At 43.6% G+C, this 16063-nt stretch overlaps 1 protein-coding gene across 3 annotated transcripts in view; it reads left to right on the forward strand.

Moving 5' to 3' along the window:
* LOC116375873 (myocardin-related transcription factor A) overlaps nucleotides 1–16063 on the forward strand; it is a 44668-nt gene that overhangs the window by 3249 nt on the left and 25356 nt on the right. For all 3 annotated transcript variants that reach the window (XM_031834246.1, XM_031834245.1, XM_031834248.1), the window contains one exon: nucleotides 6706–6902. In XM_031834246.1, coding sequence (XP_031690106.1) covers nucleotides 6743–6902 — 160 coding nt within the window. In that variant the 5' untranslated portion in view covers nucleotides 6706–6742. The remainder of the gene's footprint in view (nucleotides 1–6705; nucleotides 6903–16063) is intronic.

Here is a 16063-nt window from a genome sequence, read left to right on the forward strand (position 1 = left end):
GTGTCAATCTCTTTGAATCCTAATGTTTCATTACTGTGGCTGAAACTTGTAACAGTTTGATTGATATATTGCACTGTACACCTTGTACTGTGTTTGCACCATAATAACATTAATGCTAATAATAAGAACCCACTTTCTGAATTAGTAACTGTTCCACACACACTGTTAGGTACAACTTGGTACGTAAACGCAGCATGTACTGGGCTAGTTTTGGTTTGCTAATGCCATGTCAATGATCAGTGTGTTGGTTGTAGATATGATTGACAGTTCTGTCAGTAGTGGAACTGGACCATCAGGCAGGGATTACACACGTGTAATTAAGATGTCGGGCAGACTCCGTGGCATTGTGACCCAGTGACATCATCAGAGACAGCAAGTCCTCCGGCTACTCCCAACAGGGGCCTAGGAGGAAGGGCTTTAGACTGCCATGCTGTCTACATGCTGCCCCAATGGTCCCATGCATCACAACAAATGGTGAACCCTTAAACCTGATTTGAATTATTTCTCGACTGTGAAGGAAAATAAGTGCGGACCACGTGGTGGTGACGCAGGACTTTTTCTGTCTGAACATGAGGGATGCAGAGAGGCCCGGGCTCTGATGTCATTGCTTTGGCAGGGGAAATGATTAAGCCATTGAATCTCAGACCGTGCACTTAAAATTCAGTCCAGCTTGTTCTAGCTGCCGTAATGAATCGTTGAAAAAACTGTCCATGGTGAGGAATTGGGATAGGAGGATTCACAGTTAGGCAGTGTTGTGTAAAGTAGGGGACATGGAGGCTTTGGGTGTTGTTAGTCTTTTTGTGCCAGTCAGATTTGCACAGCTTTTAACATCAGTTTTTTGTCTCACACCAAAAATCTGTCCCTACACTTCCTCACAGAATATGAAGCTTGTTTGAAATAGAAAGTGACCGTCATCCTCACATCCTCGGAACAGGAGGTTATATTGTCGTCAAGGCTTTCTATAGGAAGGGAGAAAAGTGGCGTGTTTCATAGTTTACAACCTTTTTCTCTTCACGTGGGCGGGCCACTGAGTTGGGCCTAATTCACTCATGAAAATCCAATTCTCACATTTTAGAAGCTAAAATCACATTTCATCCAATCACGAATAATTTCATATTCAAACATTTAAATTGATCAACAATTCCATGTGAATCCGATAACTCTGATGTGTAGACTTTCCACTGTAGAGTTTGTCATCTTATCATTGATGAGAATGTCTCAGATGACAACCGAACTGACATCATATTCATTAAGTACCACTGCATATGCTCAATTGGTCAGATTACCAGTATATAGTTCATTTCCCCCCACCTTCTGATGTTCCCATAATCTCTATGTTAACCAAGGGGTTTGCAAATGTAACATCAGTAGGGTAGAGAGAGAGGAAAAAGGGGGGAAGAGGTATCATAAACCTACCCCCAGGCCAACGTCACGACAGTGTTTATTTGTATTTCATAGGTAGGCAGGTAGATGCCCGTGTGGAGTTGGTTTCGGTCTCCTGACATGATGGCCTTTATCTCCAAAAGTTGTATTGGTAATAAAGGTCTTGAAAGATAAGCTCTGTCTGTTGCAGTTGCTTTGCAACTCAAGAAACAATCTAAAGATCTAGGATGATCCTTCTAGAGTTCTTAATGCTAGAATGAACATTAGGCTACTGAGTATTAACCTGGCAGGGGATATACTACTGTAGGTCTATACCATTAAGACCAAAGCCAGAATCCTAGGTATTAAAAAGTGTTCAGATGGCGAGAAATAACAGGAGAGCATTACAGTGTAAGCTCTGGGTCTTGAGATCAGTGTCTATCAAATGAAGGGATTTACCTGGGTTCCAGGTGAAAGACTCCAAAGTTGGGTAAATATTGGGAGAAATTATAGGAACAAGATACAGAAGCACAATAACACATAGCTAGCCTAATATCTTGAAATGATGAAATAAGTCACATGTGGTCCTGTTGAGGGATGCTGTAAGTCATTGTGCAACATGGTGATACATTCTGTTAGTGCTCAGTACATGCTACAGGTGTGGCATGCTGTCATTCTAAGGGAGAGTAAAAAACTCTCCAACTGCACATGATCAAGATCATTTATAATAAGTAAAACGGGTCTCTGAAAGTACAGGATTAAAGTGTGTCTATAGGATCTCTGGGTATGTTGTTTTGAATAAATCTGGGTTTGTTTAAACATTTCTGTCAGCTGTTTTGTCTCAGGACTTCCTCTCTGGGATGACTGACTGTTTCCCAACTGGTTGTCAAGTCAACATGGTTTACCTGGACAACAGTCCAGTGTCTTATCATTCTTATGGCTCTTCTAGCTATCGTTCTGTTATCGGGTATCATTGTATCTATCACAAGTTCACAACAACCCTTCAGGTTACCATGTCACTTTCACTAGAGCTTCCTGTACAGTCCCTGCGGCATCTTTTGGCTTAGTTAAATATTAGCGAAACTATTTCCATTTAATTATGTACTGGGTTGATGGTTTTGGTAGAACTGAATTATCATAAGTGTATTTGATTAAAGCACTCTGTTTAATTTGAACCAAAAGTGTGACAGTTTGTTCAAGATGGATAAGTCATTTTCTGCTCGCTACTAATAAGCAGCACCCTTTCAGCACACAGCCCAGGCCTACATCTATCTACGGCCAGAGGTGGATGAGGGCAGCGGAACAGGTTTGACGAAAGGGGATGGGTTGCCATGGAAAATGACATAGTATATTATGAACCTGTTTTTAAAAAGAGCTCGGTTTGAAAATAACCTGTTTTCTTGAAGGATTGAAAAGCCTTGGGGAAGGTCACCAGTCAAGACCAGTGGAGTTCAAAGGTTGTGTGAACTCAGGCTTCCCATGCAATTCTTCTCTGGTGACCTCTCCTTCAGCTTGAAAAGTGTGGAGTGGTGGCGTTCGCTTGTCCTGACCGCATAATATGTTTTTGTATGTGTTCCAACAGTCGTAGCTAGATTGTAAGGGTGGAAGCCTCTGGAACATGGCTCGAGTGGCAGGAAGCTATTGTTGTGATTTTGGTTCACAGAGGGCAGCTGTGTTAATCTGCCCATCGGGCTCAGGTTACTGCCATGTTGACTTAAAGGTCCCGCACAGTCATCCTATTTCCCAAGTAAAAATAGCCTTTTAATGACTAAAACATGCTCAGAATTTAATACATTTTACCTTCTCTCATCTATAACGATCAGTAAGCCCGAAAGAACTGGCTAAGTGGGCGGGGAGTTATACATTCATGTGTTCTCCTTGACTGACAGCTCTTTCAAACATCCTTGTGTACATTGCCAGGTAACAAGGTAAACAATGGGCCACAAGTTATTGATGACCAGGTAAACAATGGACCACATGTTTTGTAACTAATTACAGATTACAGTTCACTGATACGCTTCTTCACCAGAATTAGTAAAGCCTGAGTCACATTAGACATAAGGGGAATGTACATGAAAACAGCATACAATAAGTATACTGTACAATTTATTGGTACCCTTGCATTAGCATTATAAAGGATAATATGTTCAGAATTGTATGTATTGATCAGATGTTTATTTGATTATTTACAATAGGCCAGCATAGCTGAAATATTGATCAACATGAATACTCATGAGAAATAAATGGTTAGAAGTCATTTGACCGGGCAGACGGGTTTGGCCGTGCACTTTGTAGTGAAACTTTTAAATTTTTGTTTTTCGAATTTTTGTGTGCCTGAAATGCTCTATATTTGAAATGAATAACTGTGACTTACAGTATGTTGGCTCTGGCTTCACAGCATATCCCCCTTCCTACAGCATATCCCCCTTCCTACGGCACATCCCCCTTCCTACGGCACATCCCCCTTCCTACGGCACATCCCCCTTCCTACGGCACATCCCCCTTCCTACGGCACATCCCCCTTCCTACGGCACATCCCCCTTCCTACGGCATATCCCCCTTCCTACGGCACATCCCCCTTCGTACGGCACATCCCCCTTCCTACGGCACATCCCCCTTCCTACGGCATATCCCCCTTTTTCTTGCTAAAACCGATTTAGTATCACAGCATTCCTGCTGCGGTGGTTGCCTGGGAAGCGGTGCAGACAGAGTAGATGTTGGAGTTTCTCCAGTGTCTTATTACAGCTCGATGAGTGGAAAGATAAAAGGAGATGGAAATAATACCCCCCCCCTCCTTAATCATCACGATTATCCCCAATGACACAAGCTACATTAACTGTAAGACAACAACCCACACAATGGAATGTTAAAAATATGATTTTCAGAGGTCAATTACAAATACTATACATACCTTAGGGTGGTTTAGGGATGGAAGAACAAAAACCATATAGTGACTATCAGGTGTGTTACAGAAAATATACAGTCAAAACAGCCACAGTTACAGCCACCGTGTCAGACTCCTCAACCTCTGTTACGTACATTATTGTCAGAGCTTGTAACATCCACTGATCCACTGTCCATGATGGTACAGCAGCCGTCATCAGGATTAGCTTCCTGGCAAGACCCATCCAATGTTCTCCCCAATTGATAAAGCAACTTGATTGTAATTTTCGGGGCAGCCTGTCCCCCTGAAATGAAAAGCAACCACTGCTGTCAGCTGTCTTCATTCTTCTGAGAATAGTGTAACGGTAAATTAACACTGGCATCCAGCCACAACACAGTGTGCTTTTTCCAGCATGCTGGTAAGTAGCTTGCTTGCTAAAAGTCACAGTTGACAAGGATTATGTATCATTCTGCTTCAGCTATTTTACAGTTTGTAAACAAAGCCGTATGATGCGCTCATGTGATGACTGTTCAGGTTTTTACATATTTAAATGAGTTAGGATTATAAGACTACCATAGGTGTTTGACATTTCCAGCTTTACGTGCCGTTGTATAAAGCTGGTAGTAAATCCTGCCTCCTGGATCCACGTGTTTGACATGGGGGGGGGCAGTAACTTTATGTTCAACTTTGTCAACGTACCAGCTCGTCATTTTTCATCGTTGGGTCAACCTACTATTAACTGGTTTGATCCAAATATCATCGCATTTTCACTTTTCACAACCGTTTAAATTGCATTCAAACAGCCATTGATAAAATGCAATTGTGTCCTTAGCTTATGCCTGCCCATACCATAACCCCACCATCACCATGTTCACAATGTTGACATCAGCAAACCGCTCACCCAAACGCCATAGTATAGTTGAAACCGGGATTCATCTGTGAAGAGCATACTTCTCCAGCGTGCCAGTGGATATCGAAGGTGAGCATTTCCCCATTGAAGTGGGTTTACGACACCAAACTGCAGTCAGATTAAGACCCTGGTGAGGACGACGAGCATGCAGATGAGCTTCCATGAGACAGTTTCTGACCGTTTGTGCCGAAATTATTCGGTTGTGCAAACCCACCGTTTCATCAGCTGTCCGGGTGGCTGGTCTCAGACAATCCCGCAGGAGAAGAAGCTGTATGTGGAGGTCCTGGACGGACGTGGTTAAACGTGGTATGCGGTTGTGAGGCCTGTTGGACGTACTGCCAAATTCTCTAAAACCACGTTGAAGGTGGCTTTTTGCAGAGAAATGAACATTCAATTCTCTGGCAACAGCTCTGGTGTACATTCCTGCAGTCAGCATGCCAATTGCACACTCCCTCAACTTGAGACGTCTGTGGCATTGTGTTGTGACAACTGCACATTTTTTGTGGCCTTTTATTGTCCCCAGCACCTGTGTAATGATTATGCTGTTTAATCAACTTCTTGATATGCCACACCTGTCAGGTGGATAAATTATCTTGGCAAAGGAGAAATGCTCACTAACAGGGATTTGAGAGGAATAAACCCTTTGTACATATGGAACATTTCTGGGATCTTTTATTTCAGCTCATGAAACATGGGACCAACACTTTACATGTTGCGTTTTATATTTTTGTGTATATATAAAACACAGGGATATCACCTTTTTTCACACTGGGCCTTTAACCATGGGGTGAGGCACTAAACAAGAAGACAATGGATGGCAGTGTAACACTATGCAAAGCGTTATATTACAGTAGATTGCACAGCAGCAAAATTAACTGCTGCACCACATTCTGTTAAACACGGCTATTTAGCTATGCTGCTGTTTTACCTGCTGAGAAAACTGCAAATAAGTTTGACAATGAATGCATTATGAATAAAGCTCACCACATGACTAATGCAAAAATGGCATGTGGATACAGACTGCATTCCATCAAGTCACATTGCTATTTAGTGTAGGAGACCGTATTGGTACACACTGCTAAGTGACAGATTAGCTGGAGGTTTGCAAGAGCACCTTTGTGGCCCATCAGTAGCAAGTTGAGCGCTCATTCCAAGGCTATGTCTGTTTTAGGCTGCTCCTCTGAAACCGTTAGTGTGTGATTTTGTACATTTCTCTGCATTGGGTGGTGTTTATGTAAGGCGTTGCCATGGCAAGGAGCTGGTCCTCCGCAGTATTGGCTGGGCCCAGTGTTTCATCTGCGGTCCTGCCTGTTATGGTGGGTTGCCATGGGGATGGGCTGGTCGTTCTGCAGCTAGACCCATTAACCTATTGGATTAGGGCTCATACACTCTGTCAGGCTAGTGAACTGGAGGGGAGCCCTGGGAATGTGATGTAAGGCAGGAAGCAGTTGGGGATACAAGTAAAGGAGTGATGTTCTAGCCAGTTTAGTAAGATGGCGAGAGAGATCTAGGCATTTTTGATGAATGTGTTATTTTGTTTATCTCTCAGGTCTGTCCATCAGCCACCCTCTGTCCCCCCTGCGATCATGGAGGCCCAAGCAGGGGAGGAGCCAGGCCCAAGTGGTTCGGCTCCTGCATCGTCTGACTCCGCCCCCAGCCCACATAGCGAGGCAGTGACCAATGAGCTGCAAGAGCTGTCGCTGCAGCCTGCCCCCAACCAGCTGCCCCTGAGAGACAGGAAAAACGGTGAGTGCCCGTTCTGATTCCAGGCAACTGCTATCAAGCCCACTGATGAGATTAAAACCCAGGTGGACTGATGCTATATGGCGCGAAGACCATCCACTTTCATCAGAAAGCTACTGGTATGAAGTGTAGAAATGAAAACCAAGATTGCAGCTATGAAGTATGGACAGGTTACTCAGTCTGAGGCTCTGTGTTGTGTAAACACTTGTATAATGTAGGTAGAACTGTAGAACCGTTAGTTTGCTCTCATAAATCCTCTCACTTGGCACAGTACCCACAGTGGTCTCTGGTCAAGGAGGGAGTATGGCAAAGTTGTTAGAATTCCAGCTGAAAGAGCTCAATGAAGGGGATGAGAGTTGTATCTTACCCATGTGCACTCTGGGTCAAAGGGTACCTGGAATGCAGTTTGCAAAAGTGCACTTGAGGAAGAGGAGTAGAAGCTGGCGTGCAGGAATAAAAACCCAGCTGAACTTGAGCTTCTCTCATTAAGTCATGAGGAGGAAGAGCTTGTATGAAATCATTTTTGCAGACATGAGGAAAATAGGAACGTGTGTGTGTAGGCAATAAAGTTTCAACATGGGGCCCCACAAGGGTGCATTCTGAGCCCTCTCCTGTACTCCCTGTTCACCCACGACTACGTGGCCACGCACGCCTCCAACTCAATCATCAAGTTTGCGGACGACACAACAGTGGTAGGCTTGATTACCAACAACGACGAGACGGCCTACAGGGAGGAGGTGAGGGCCCTCGGAGTGTGGTGTCAGGAAAATAACCTCACACTCAACGTCAACAAATCTAAGGAGATGATTGTGGACTTCAGGAAACAGCAGAGGGAACACCCCCCTATCCATATCGATGGAACAGTAGTGGAGAGGGTAGTAAGTTTTAAGTTCCTCGGCGTACACATCACAGACAAACTGAATTGGTCCACCCACACAGACAGCATCGTGAAGAAGGCACAGCAGCGCCTCTTCAACCTCAGGAGGCTGAAGAAATTTGGCTTGTCACCAAAAGCACTCACAAACTTCTACAGATGCACAATCGAGAGCATCCTGTCGGGCTGTATCACCGCCTGGTACGGCAACTGCTCCGCCCACAACCGTAAGGCTCTCCAGAGGGAAGTGAGGTCTGCACAGCGCATCACCGGGGGCAAACTACCTACCCTCCAGGACACCTACACCACCCGATGTCACAGGAAGGCCATAAAGATCATCAAGGACAACAACCACCCGAGCCACTGCCTGTTCACCCCGCTATCATCCAGAAGGCGAGGTCAGTACAGGTGCCTCAAAGCTGGGACCGAGAGACTGAAAAACAGCTTCTATCTCAAGGCCATCAGACTGTTAAACAGCCACCACTAACATTGAGTGGCTGCTGCCAACACACTGACTCAACTCCAGCCACTTTAATAATGGGAATTGATGGGAAATGATGTAAAATATATCACTAGCCACTTTAAACAATGCTACCTAATATAATGTTTACATGCCTACATTATTCATCTCATATGTATACGTATATACTGTACTCTATATCATCTACTGCATCCTTATGTAATACATGTATCACTAGCCACTTTAACTATGCCACTTTGTTTACATACTCATCTCATATGTATATACATATGTACATATTCTTTATCCCCTTACACTTGTGTCTATAAGGTAGTAGTTTTGGAATTATTAGCTAGATTACTTGTTGGTTATTACTGCATTGTCGGAACTAGAAGCACAAGCATTTCGCTACACTCGCATTAACATCTGCTAACCATGCGTATGTGACAAATAAAATTTGATTTGATTTTAATCACTCCTTTTCAAATCAAATCAAAGTTTATTTGTCACGTGCGCAGAATACAACAGGTGTAGACCTGACAGTGAAGTGCTTACTTACAGGCCCTTAACCAACAGTGCAATTTTTAAGTAAAAAATAAGTATTAGGTGTACAATAGTTAAGGAAATAAAAAACAACAGTATAAAGACAGTGAATAATAACAGTAGCGAGGCTATATACAGTAGCGAGGCTATATACAGTAGCGAGGCTATATACAGTAGCGAGGCTATATACAGGCACCGGTTTGTCGGGCTAATTGAGGTAGTATGTACATGTAGGCATGGTTAAAGTGGCTATTAATATATGATAAACAGAGTAGCAGTAGCGTAAAAGATCGGGTGGTGGGTGGCGGGACACAATGCAGATAGTCCGGGTAGCCAATGTGCGGGGGTTAGTCGGGCTAATTGAGGTACAGTACATTAATGTATAGTTAAAGTGACTGCATATTTGATAAACAGAGAGTAGCACAGTGTAAAAGAGGGTTTGGGGGGTGCCATTTGATTACCTGTTCAGAAGACTTATGACTTGGGGTTAAAAGTTGTTGAGAAGCCTTTTGGTTCACGGATTACAATTCTGAGCAACACAGTCAGCAGCACTGGAAACATTGAAAAGCACTTTGTTCCACCAAATCACACTAGCATCCTAAACCACAAGCATCTCAGCGAAGGGGAGCTGTGAGACAAGCAAATGTTAAAAAGAGCAGCATGCTCTCATGAGCAATATACAAGTCTGAGTTAATCGTGTTCACTTTTTCCACTCATCTCATGCTTTCCACTCATGCGATCATCAGATGCAGTCCCATTCCCTGAGCTGTGTGAGTTTACATAGTTAACATTTTATTACCGCAGCCAAAGCAGCAAACTGCAGCTCTAACTTTGTTATCCCCGAGCGTACATGCCCATGCTCAGTGTTGTAGTAGTGAACTGCATGTAGTTCAACTAGTCATTTAACTCCATTTTGCAGTAGCTTGGTGGTAGTTGAACGCAATTCATAACTTTTTTTTTGCCTTGAGGCTAGCTACTTTACCTTTTCAGCTAAAAGATAATATTATTTTTTTACCTTTATTTAACTAGGCAAGTCAGTTAAGAACAAATTCTTATTTTCAGTGGGTTAACTGCCTGTTCAGGGGCAGAATGACAGATTTGTACCTTGTCAGCTCAGGGATTTGAACTTGCAACCTTTCGGTTACTAGTCCAATGCTCTAACCACTAGGCAATTTCCTTTTTATTTTTTGGCATCAGACCTGTCTAATTCTCATTTGAAACACAGTTTGTGTGTTTAATAGGCTTAAAACATTCTGTTAACTTCTTGCAATTTGTCGTCTGATATTTCAGATTTAGATATTATTATTTATCACAAAGTACTTTGGATGAAATTAACCTCTTGTTCAAAGTAACTTTAGTTCAGTAAACTATATTTTTCTTAGGGGTAGCTTTAATGTAGCTTATCTTCTTCCAGTGTGAAGTAATTGGTAGCTTGGTGAACTATATTTTCAGAGTAGCTTCCCCAACACTGCACATGCTCAGTTATTTTAGGATTTTAGAAGTTACATACTTGTCCCAATATTTCACTGAAGTGCAGGCAGCTCAACATGACTGTTTATTGACAAAGTTGGCCCGGGTCCAACCACTTTGCTAAGGAAGAGGCCTGAGAGATCAGTGTGTAGTGGTTGTCGAGGTACCGCACTCACACCCAGACCGCAGTTGTAATTCAAAACACAGCAGGGCTCTACACTGCTGCCTTGACACTGTGCTCTACTCCACTCTGATCTCCATCTTGCTCTGTGACTGAATGTTCACCAATGGATCGCATGCTAATTGGGGTGTATGGGTGTCAGTGTACGTTTGCCGATAAGCAAGCACACAGAGGCTCCATTATGAGTGAGCATGCTCTGCACCTTTAGTCTGGTGTTCTGACAGGTGAGGGGAGGAGTGTGAAGTGTCTGTAGGGAGTCAGGTGTGATGAGGTGCCTGGGTCGTGTTTAATAGGTCATGGCACACCACAGATAAACCTTTCCTAATGGGAGGCAGACATCTGTGCTCTTAATGAACTAGTTCAGCTAGTTCCTCCACGTTTAAAAATGGTTTGTCTCCTCCTGACACTGTTCCACACAGAGCACAGAGTTGATTCTCAGCATAGACACTGGACGTCTGTTGTTTCTTAATTTTTTTTTATTGAATACCCGAAACCTACAATATACTTGCAGTGAAGCCGCTCAACAACTACATCATACCAGTCATCCAACATACTCCCATTCAGAGCGACACACAGAAGTATCCAGGGTCAATGCCCTGCTCACAGGCACGTTGATAGATCTCCCACTAGGCCAAAAGAAAACGTGAACCCGAACCCTCCAAGACGTCTGTTTCCATGGAAACAGAAATGTCTTCCTGGCGTTTATCTGAAACACTCATGCTCGAGGAGCCTTACGTAGCAGAAAATAATTAAGCGATTGATTGTGTGTTTTTCTATAATTGTGTGAGTGTGGGTGTTGGCATGTGGATTTTTGGATAATTGCAGCCGACAGTTATGTTCTCGACGTAGATGTATCCTCAATTCCTTATCTGTTCATATTTGTATATGTTTACACATCAAGGCTGTCAAACGAGAGAAGGAGGAACAGAGATTAATTGAAGGGGATGACTGGAAGGGAGGAAAGAGATTATGAACGAGGGGCAGCAAAGAGAGATGAGATCAAGAGGCATTTAAAGTCCGCTGCTATGAGTCTAAATGTGTTGTTTTTTCCAACTGTGAAACATTAGTGGAAAACCTTGACATCTGAACCATATAGCTGACCTCATGTACCGTGAATGTGATTGACCAGGAATAAGGGACGTGACAGTAAGGATGACTGCACTAAGAGTTCAATCACCCTGAAGTCCTATGTCCCCTACTTGCTCTTTCATCTCTGGCCCTGAACATATGCTGCCAGATGTACACAGCAGCTGGATTGAACATTGTGGACCACTAAAACTATCAGTGTTGTTTGGGATGATACACGCTGCCATCTTGTGGCTGACAGAAACACTTTAACTGGCCATACAGCATTAGAGGAAGGACAGGGAACTGAAGTACTGTGGCACATTACATGGACATTTGCATGTATGCAACATGTCCTCTGTATCAGGAGATGAGGTTCATTTTCAAAGCTTGGAAGTTCTCTTAATGTAATCTAAATGTATTCTTCAGTGTTAACTTGGGTTTTTATGTGTTCAAATGCACTGAGGATATTGAACAGGTTCTAGATCTTTAACTCAAGATATGTGTGGAGTCAGGTTGTGTGTGTGCAGGGATATCTGTGAGTAACCCTAGCCGCAGTCTGCACCAGTGAAGGGTAGCTGGATATAGCCCCCATAGCCAGCTGGCCTACTATTTAAAACAGTCAGCCCGAGGGGAAGGCTTGGTGGGGGGGTGCTCACATTCTGGAGCCCAGGCCCAGAGAGAAGGATTTAATTTGAGACTTGTTTACCCCACACCCTTCCTCCTGAGGAAGACCTCGATGAAGAGGTGTGAAGGCAGCAGCAGTAACTGTTTGAATGTGGACTCCATCTTGTTTTTCAAGCACAGAAGGCCCACCAGATACTGAGACACCATAGACCAGTTTCCCAAAAGCATATTAAGTTCATGGTTAGAACCTTCGTAGTAGCATGGTTAGATTTCCAAGCTGTTTCCCAAAAGCCTTGTTACTAAAGTTGTACCTCAAAGCGCTCTTTATTTACCGACGGCCTCATACCACTCTTAACAGCTAATTGCGTCGTTAGATGCATTTGTTGCCCTTCTGCTTCACTTTATACACAGATCTCCGCTAAACATAAAAACAATATGTTTATCTGTCTCTGTGACTGCAGATAACATCGGAACAAAGTTGACTACAAATACAAAGTTGCCAGTGTTTTTGTAATTGTTACAAACAAGCGAAGGATAAAACAATGCTTCAAATGAACACTGAGATGCATACAGTATAGGCTCTAGGGCTATATATTGAAATCGAATCGAGTTCTATTTACAGTAGCTAATTGTAGGCTACTTTTTGTCATTTTTGACTCTATATTTTGATGTGTAACAATGTGCGCGATTATATGCCCAAACTGATTTAGTGCATTGTTATCGGGTTAGCATTAGAATAAGCCGCCTCATTATTTGCAGCCATAATGTGGTAATAAATCTCTCTAGGAGCTGACCCATCGTCAGTATTGTGAAGTAATTAGAATGTTATGGTAAAATTTTAATGGAGAAAGCTGATCTGAGAGCAGCGCTGCCGTTCTTTCAATCCTATCAGTATTTCCACATGCTCCAATGACACACTTAGCGAATGTTCTATCTCTGTGGTGTTTTGGGAAACTCATGTTAGATCTTCTGCCGTTGTAGAGATTCATCGTTAAAACACTCATTAGTCTAATTTCCATCGCTATCGGGAAACCGGACCCAAGCCGGTATCAGATACCCTAGTGGTTTCCTCTTGGTCTTGGAATAGGAGGTACCCTGATTACACGCAGTGAATGATGACAATTATCAGTGTCTGTTACCTCTGGCTCTGAAGATCATAATTTCTCCTCAGCAATGTCCTAGCACTTCCATTTAAAGACCCCCCCCCCCCCCAAGACCGCTTCTAGGAGATGTGATTATTTTACCTCCCTGTCTGAGGGTGCTTGGTCACACCAAACCTGCAGGCTAAATGCATCTTCTGGGGCTGGTTATGAAACAGCTGGTAGGTGAACTACCCCTGCTGGGACTACCAGAGGTCAACTCTATATACAGTTTCCTCCTTTCAGAAGTCATAAGGCTTCAGTACTTTATAACCATGTACAGTAGGATCGGCAAGTAGCCTCACAGAAGAGTTTTTTTCTCTAGCTATTTCGTGTTTTTCTCTAGCTATATCAGCAAGGAATTGATTGGATTGTTTGGCAATAGCGGGAATTGGTTTGCATTTAGTACCGGGCTATGGGCTGATTTTTGACCCTAGATTCTTAACTTACAGTTAATTTGACCTTGACCATGTATATTTCCGAACATAAACATCACTGATCTAGTAGTCAGAGGATGCCCACAGGGAGCTCTATTTCAGTCTGATTAACATGGATTATTACCACTTTCACTGAAACAGCAGAATGCAACTTTAGGTATTTTGGATATGCTTAGAGCCCCTGTGAGTTATTAGCTTTTCCTATCAACAGTTTTTATGGCTGACATAAACACACACACACACACACGAAAGAAGGATTATCCCTGCAAGCATATGGTTGGTGCCTTATCTGCAGCAAGGGGGATCAGTCTTGATTCATTTTCCCCTTCCTTGTCAAAGTGAGCTTTGCCTGAGGATTGTGCACCCTGATTCCAGTGTCTCTCACACACACACACACACACACACACACACACACACACACACACACACACACACACACAGTTTGTGGGCATCTGTAAATAGTCTCTTATGTTCACCTTTATTGTGGCCGGCTCTATGAAGCTAGGCCATTACACAAATCTGTTCTAAAACACAAAGTGAATGCCAATAATAATCAACAAGCGCTTCCCTGGGGATTTTCTCACATAGTTCTTTGTTATGACCCCCAGGCTACTTCCTAACTTTATTTTAGCTCACCTGATCCACCATTTAATTGAATACAAATGGTAACTTTGGCAGTACACACAGCTGTAGGATACATTTCTGTTTTTAAATGTCTGTTTTGGCAGGTGTTTGTACTTCATCTTTAGAAAATGATTTTAAGGCTTTGATTAGCATTGATGTTTTAATGAGAAGTGGCAGACCACAACGTGTTTCACATTTTAATGTTCTAACTCTCTCACTGTCTAGCAAATGTTTTGCTTACGAAAGTCGAACGGTGAAGACCGAAACCGTCAAAGACCCAGTCTTGGCTTTGGGACAACACATGTTTCTGTTTGGGGATCTGTGTGGTGGCAGTTCCTTCTCTGGGGCCATTATGGTGTCTGCCTACATCAGGGTACTGTGTGGGGCCATTATGGTGTCTGCTTACATCAGGGTACTGTGTGGGGCCATTATGGTGTCTGCCTACATCAGGGTACTGTGTGGGGCCATTATGGTGTCTGCCTACATCAGGGTACTGTGTGAGGCCATTATGGTGTCTGCCTACATCAGGGTACTGTGTGGGGCCATTATGGTGTCTGCCTACATCAGGGTACTGTGTGGGGCCATTATGCTGTCTGCCTACATCAGGGTACTGTGTGGGCCCATTATGCTGTCTGCCTTCATCAGGGGTACTGTGTGGGGCCATTATGCTGTCTGTCTACATCAGGGTACTGTGTGGGGCCATTATGCAGTCTGCCTACATCAGGGGTACTTGAGAAATGGTAATCTCCTAGGGGGCAAAGGTCCGGATGGATATTGTCATTTATCGGCGTAGTAACAAACCCCCACCTCTCAACCCACATGACCCCAACCCTCTTGTTCACAACCCTCTCGTTGGCGTAAAGAAAATCTTGCAGTTTTAAAGCTAATTTCCCACAATTCTACACATTTTGCATGGGGCAGAGCATTTTATTTTGTTGCTGTTTAAAGCAAATGTTCTACAATTCTACAAATGTTTCCATGTCTTGTGTGTTTTATATGATACCAGGGGTCAAAACTTGACCTACTTCCAAAAAATAAACTCAGCAAAAAAAGAAACGTCCCTTTTTCAGGACCCTGTCTTTCAGAGATATTAGTAAAACTCCAAATAACTTCACATATCTTCATTTAAGACACTAACAGTTTAGACGGTAGGCAATTATGGTCGCAGTTACTACTGACTCTGAAAAACACCAAAAGAAAGATGCCCAGGGTCCCTGCTCATCTGCGTGACGTGCCTTAAGCATGCTGCAAGGAGGCATGAGGACTGCAGATGTGGCCAGGGCCATAAATTGCAATGTCTGTACTGTGAGACGCCTAAGACAGCTGATCATCCTCGCAGTGGCACACCACGTGTAACAACACCTGCACAGGATCGGTACATCCGAGCATCACACCTGCAGGACAGGTACAGGATGGACCAGACAGGCCTGGCAAAAAGTGTTCTTCACTGACGAGTGGCGGTTTTGTCTCACCAGGGGTGATTGTCGGGTTCGCGTTTATTGTCGAAGGAATGAGCGTTACACCGAGGCCTGTACTCTGGAGCAGGATCGATTTGGAGGTGGAGGGTCCGTTATGTTCTGAGGCGGTGTGTCACAGCATCATCGGACTGAGCTTGTTGTCATTGCAGGCAATCTCAACGCTGTGCGTTACAGGGAAGACATCCTCCTCCCTCATCTGGTACCCTTCCTGCAGTCTCATCCTGACATGACCCTCCAGCATGACAATGCCACCAGCCATACTGCTC

Source organism: Oncorhynchus kisutch, linkage group LG10 (assembly GCF_002021735.2).
Source record: "Oncorhynchus kisutch isolate 150728-3 linkage group LG10, Okis_V2, whole genome shotgun sequence".
Classification (NCBI taxonomy): Eukaryota; Metazoa; Chordata; class Actinopteri; order Salmoniformes; family Salmonidae; genus Oncorhynchus; species Oncorhynchus kisutch.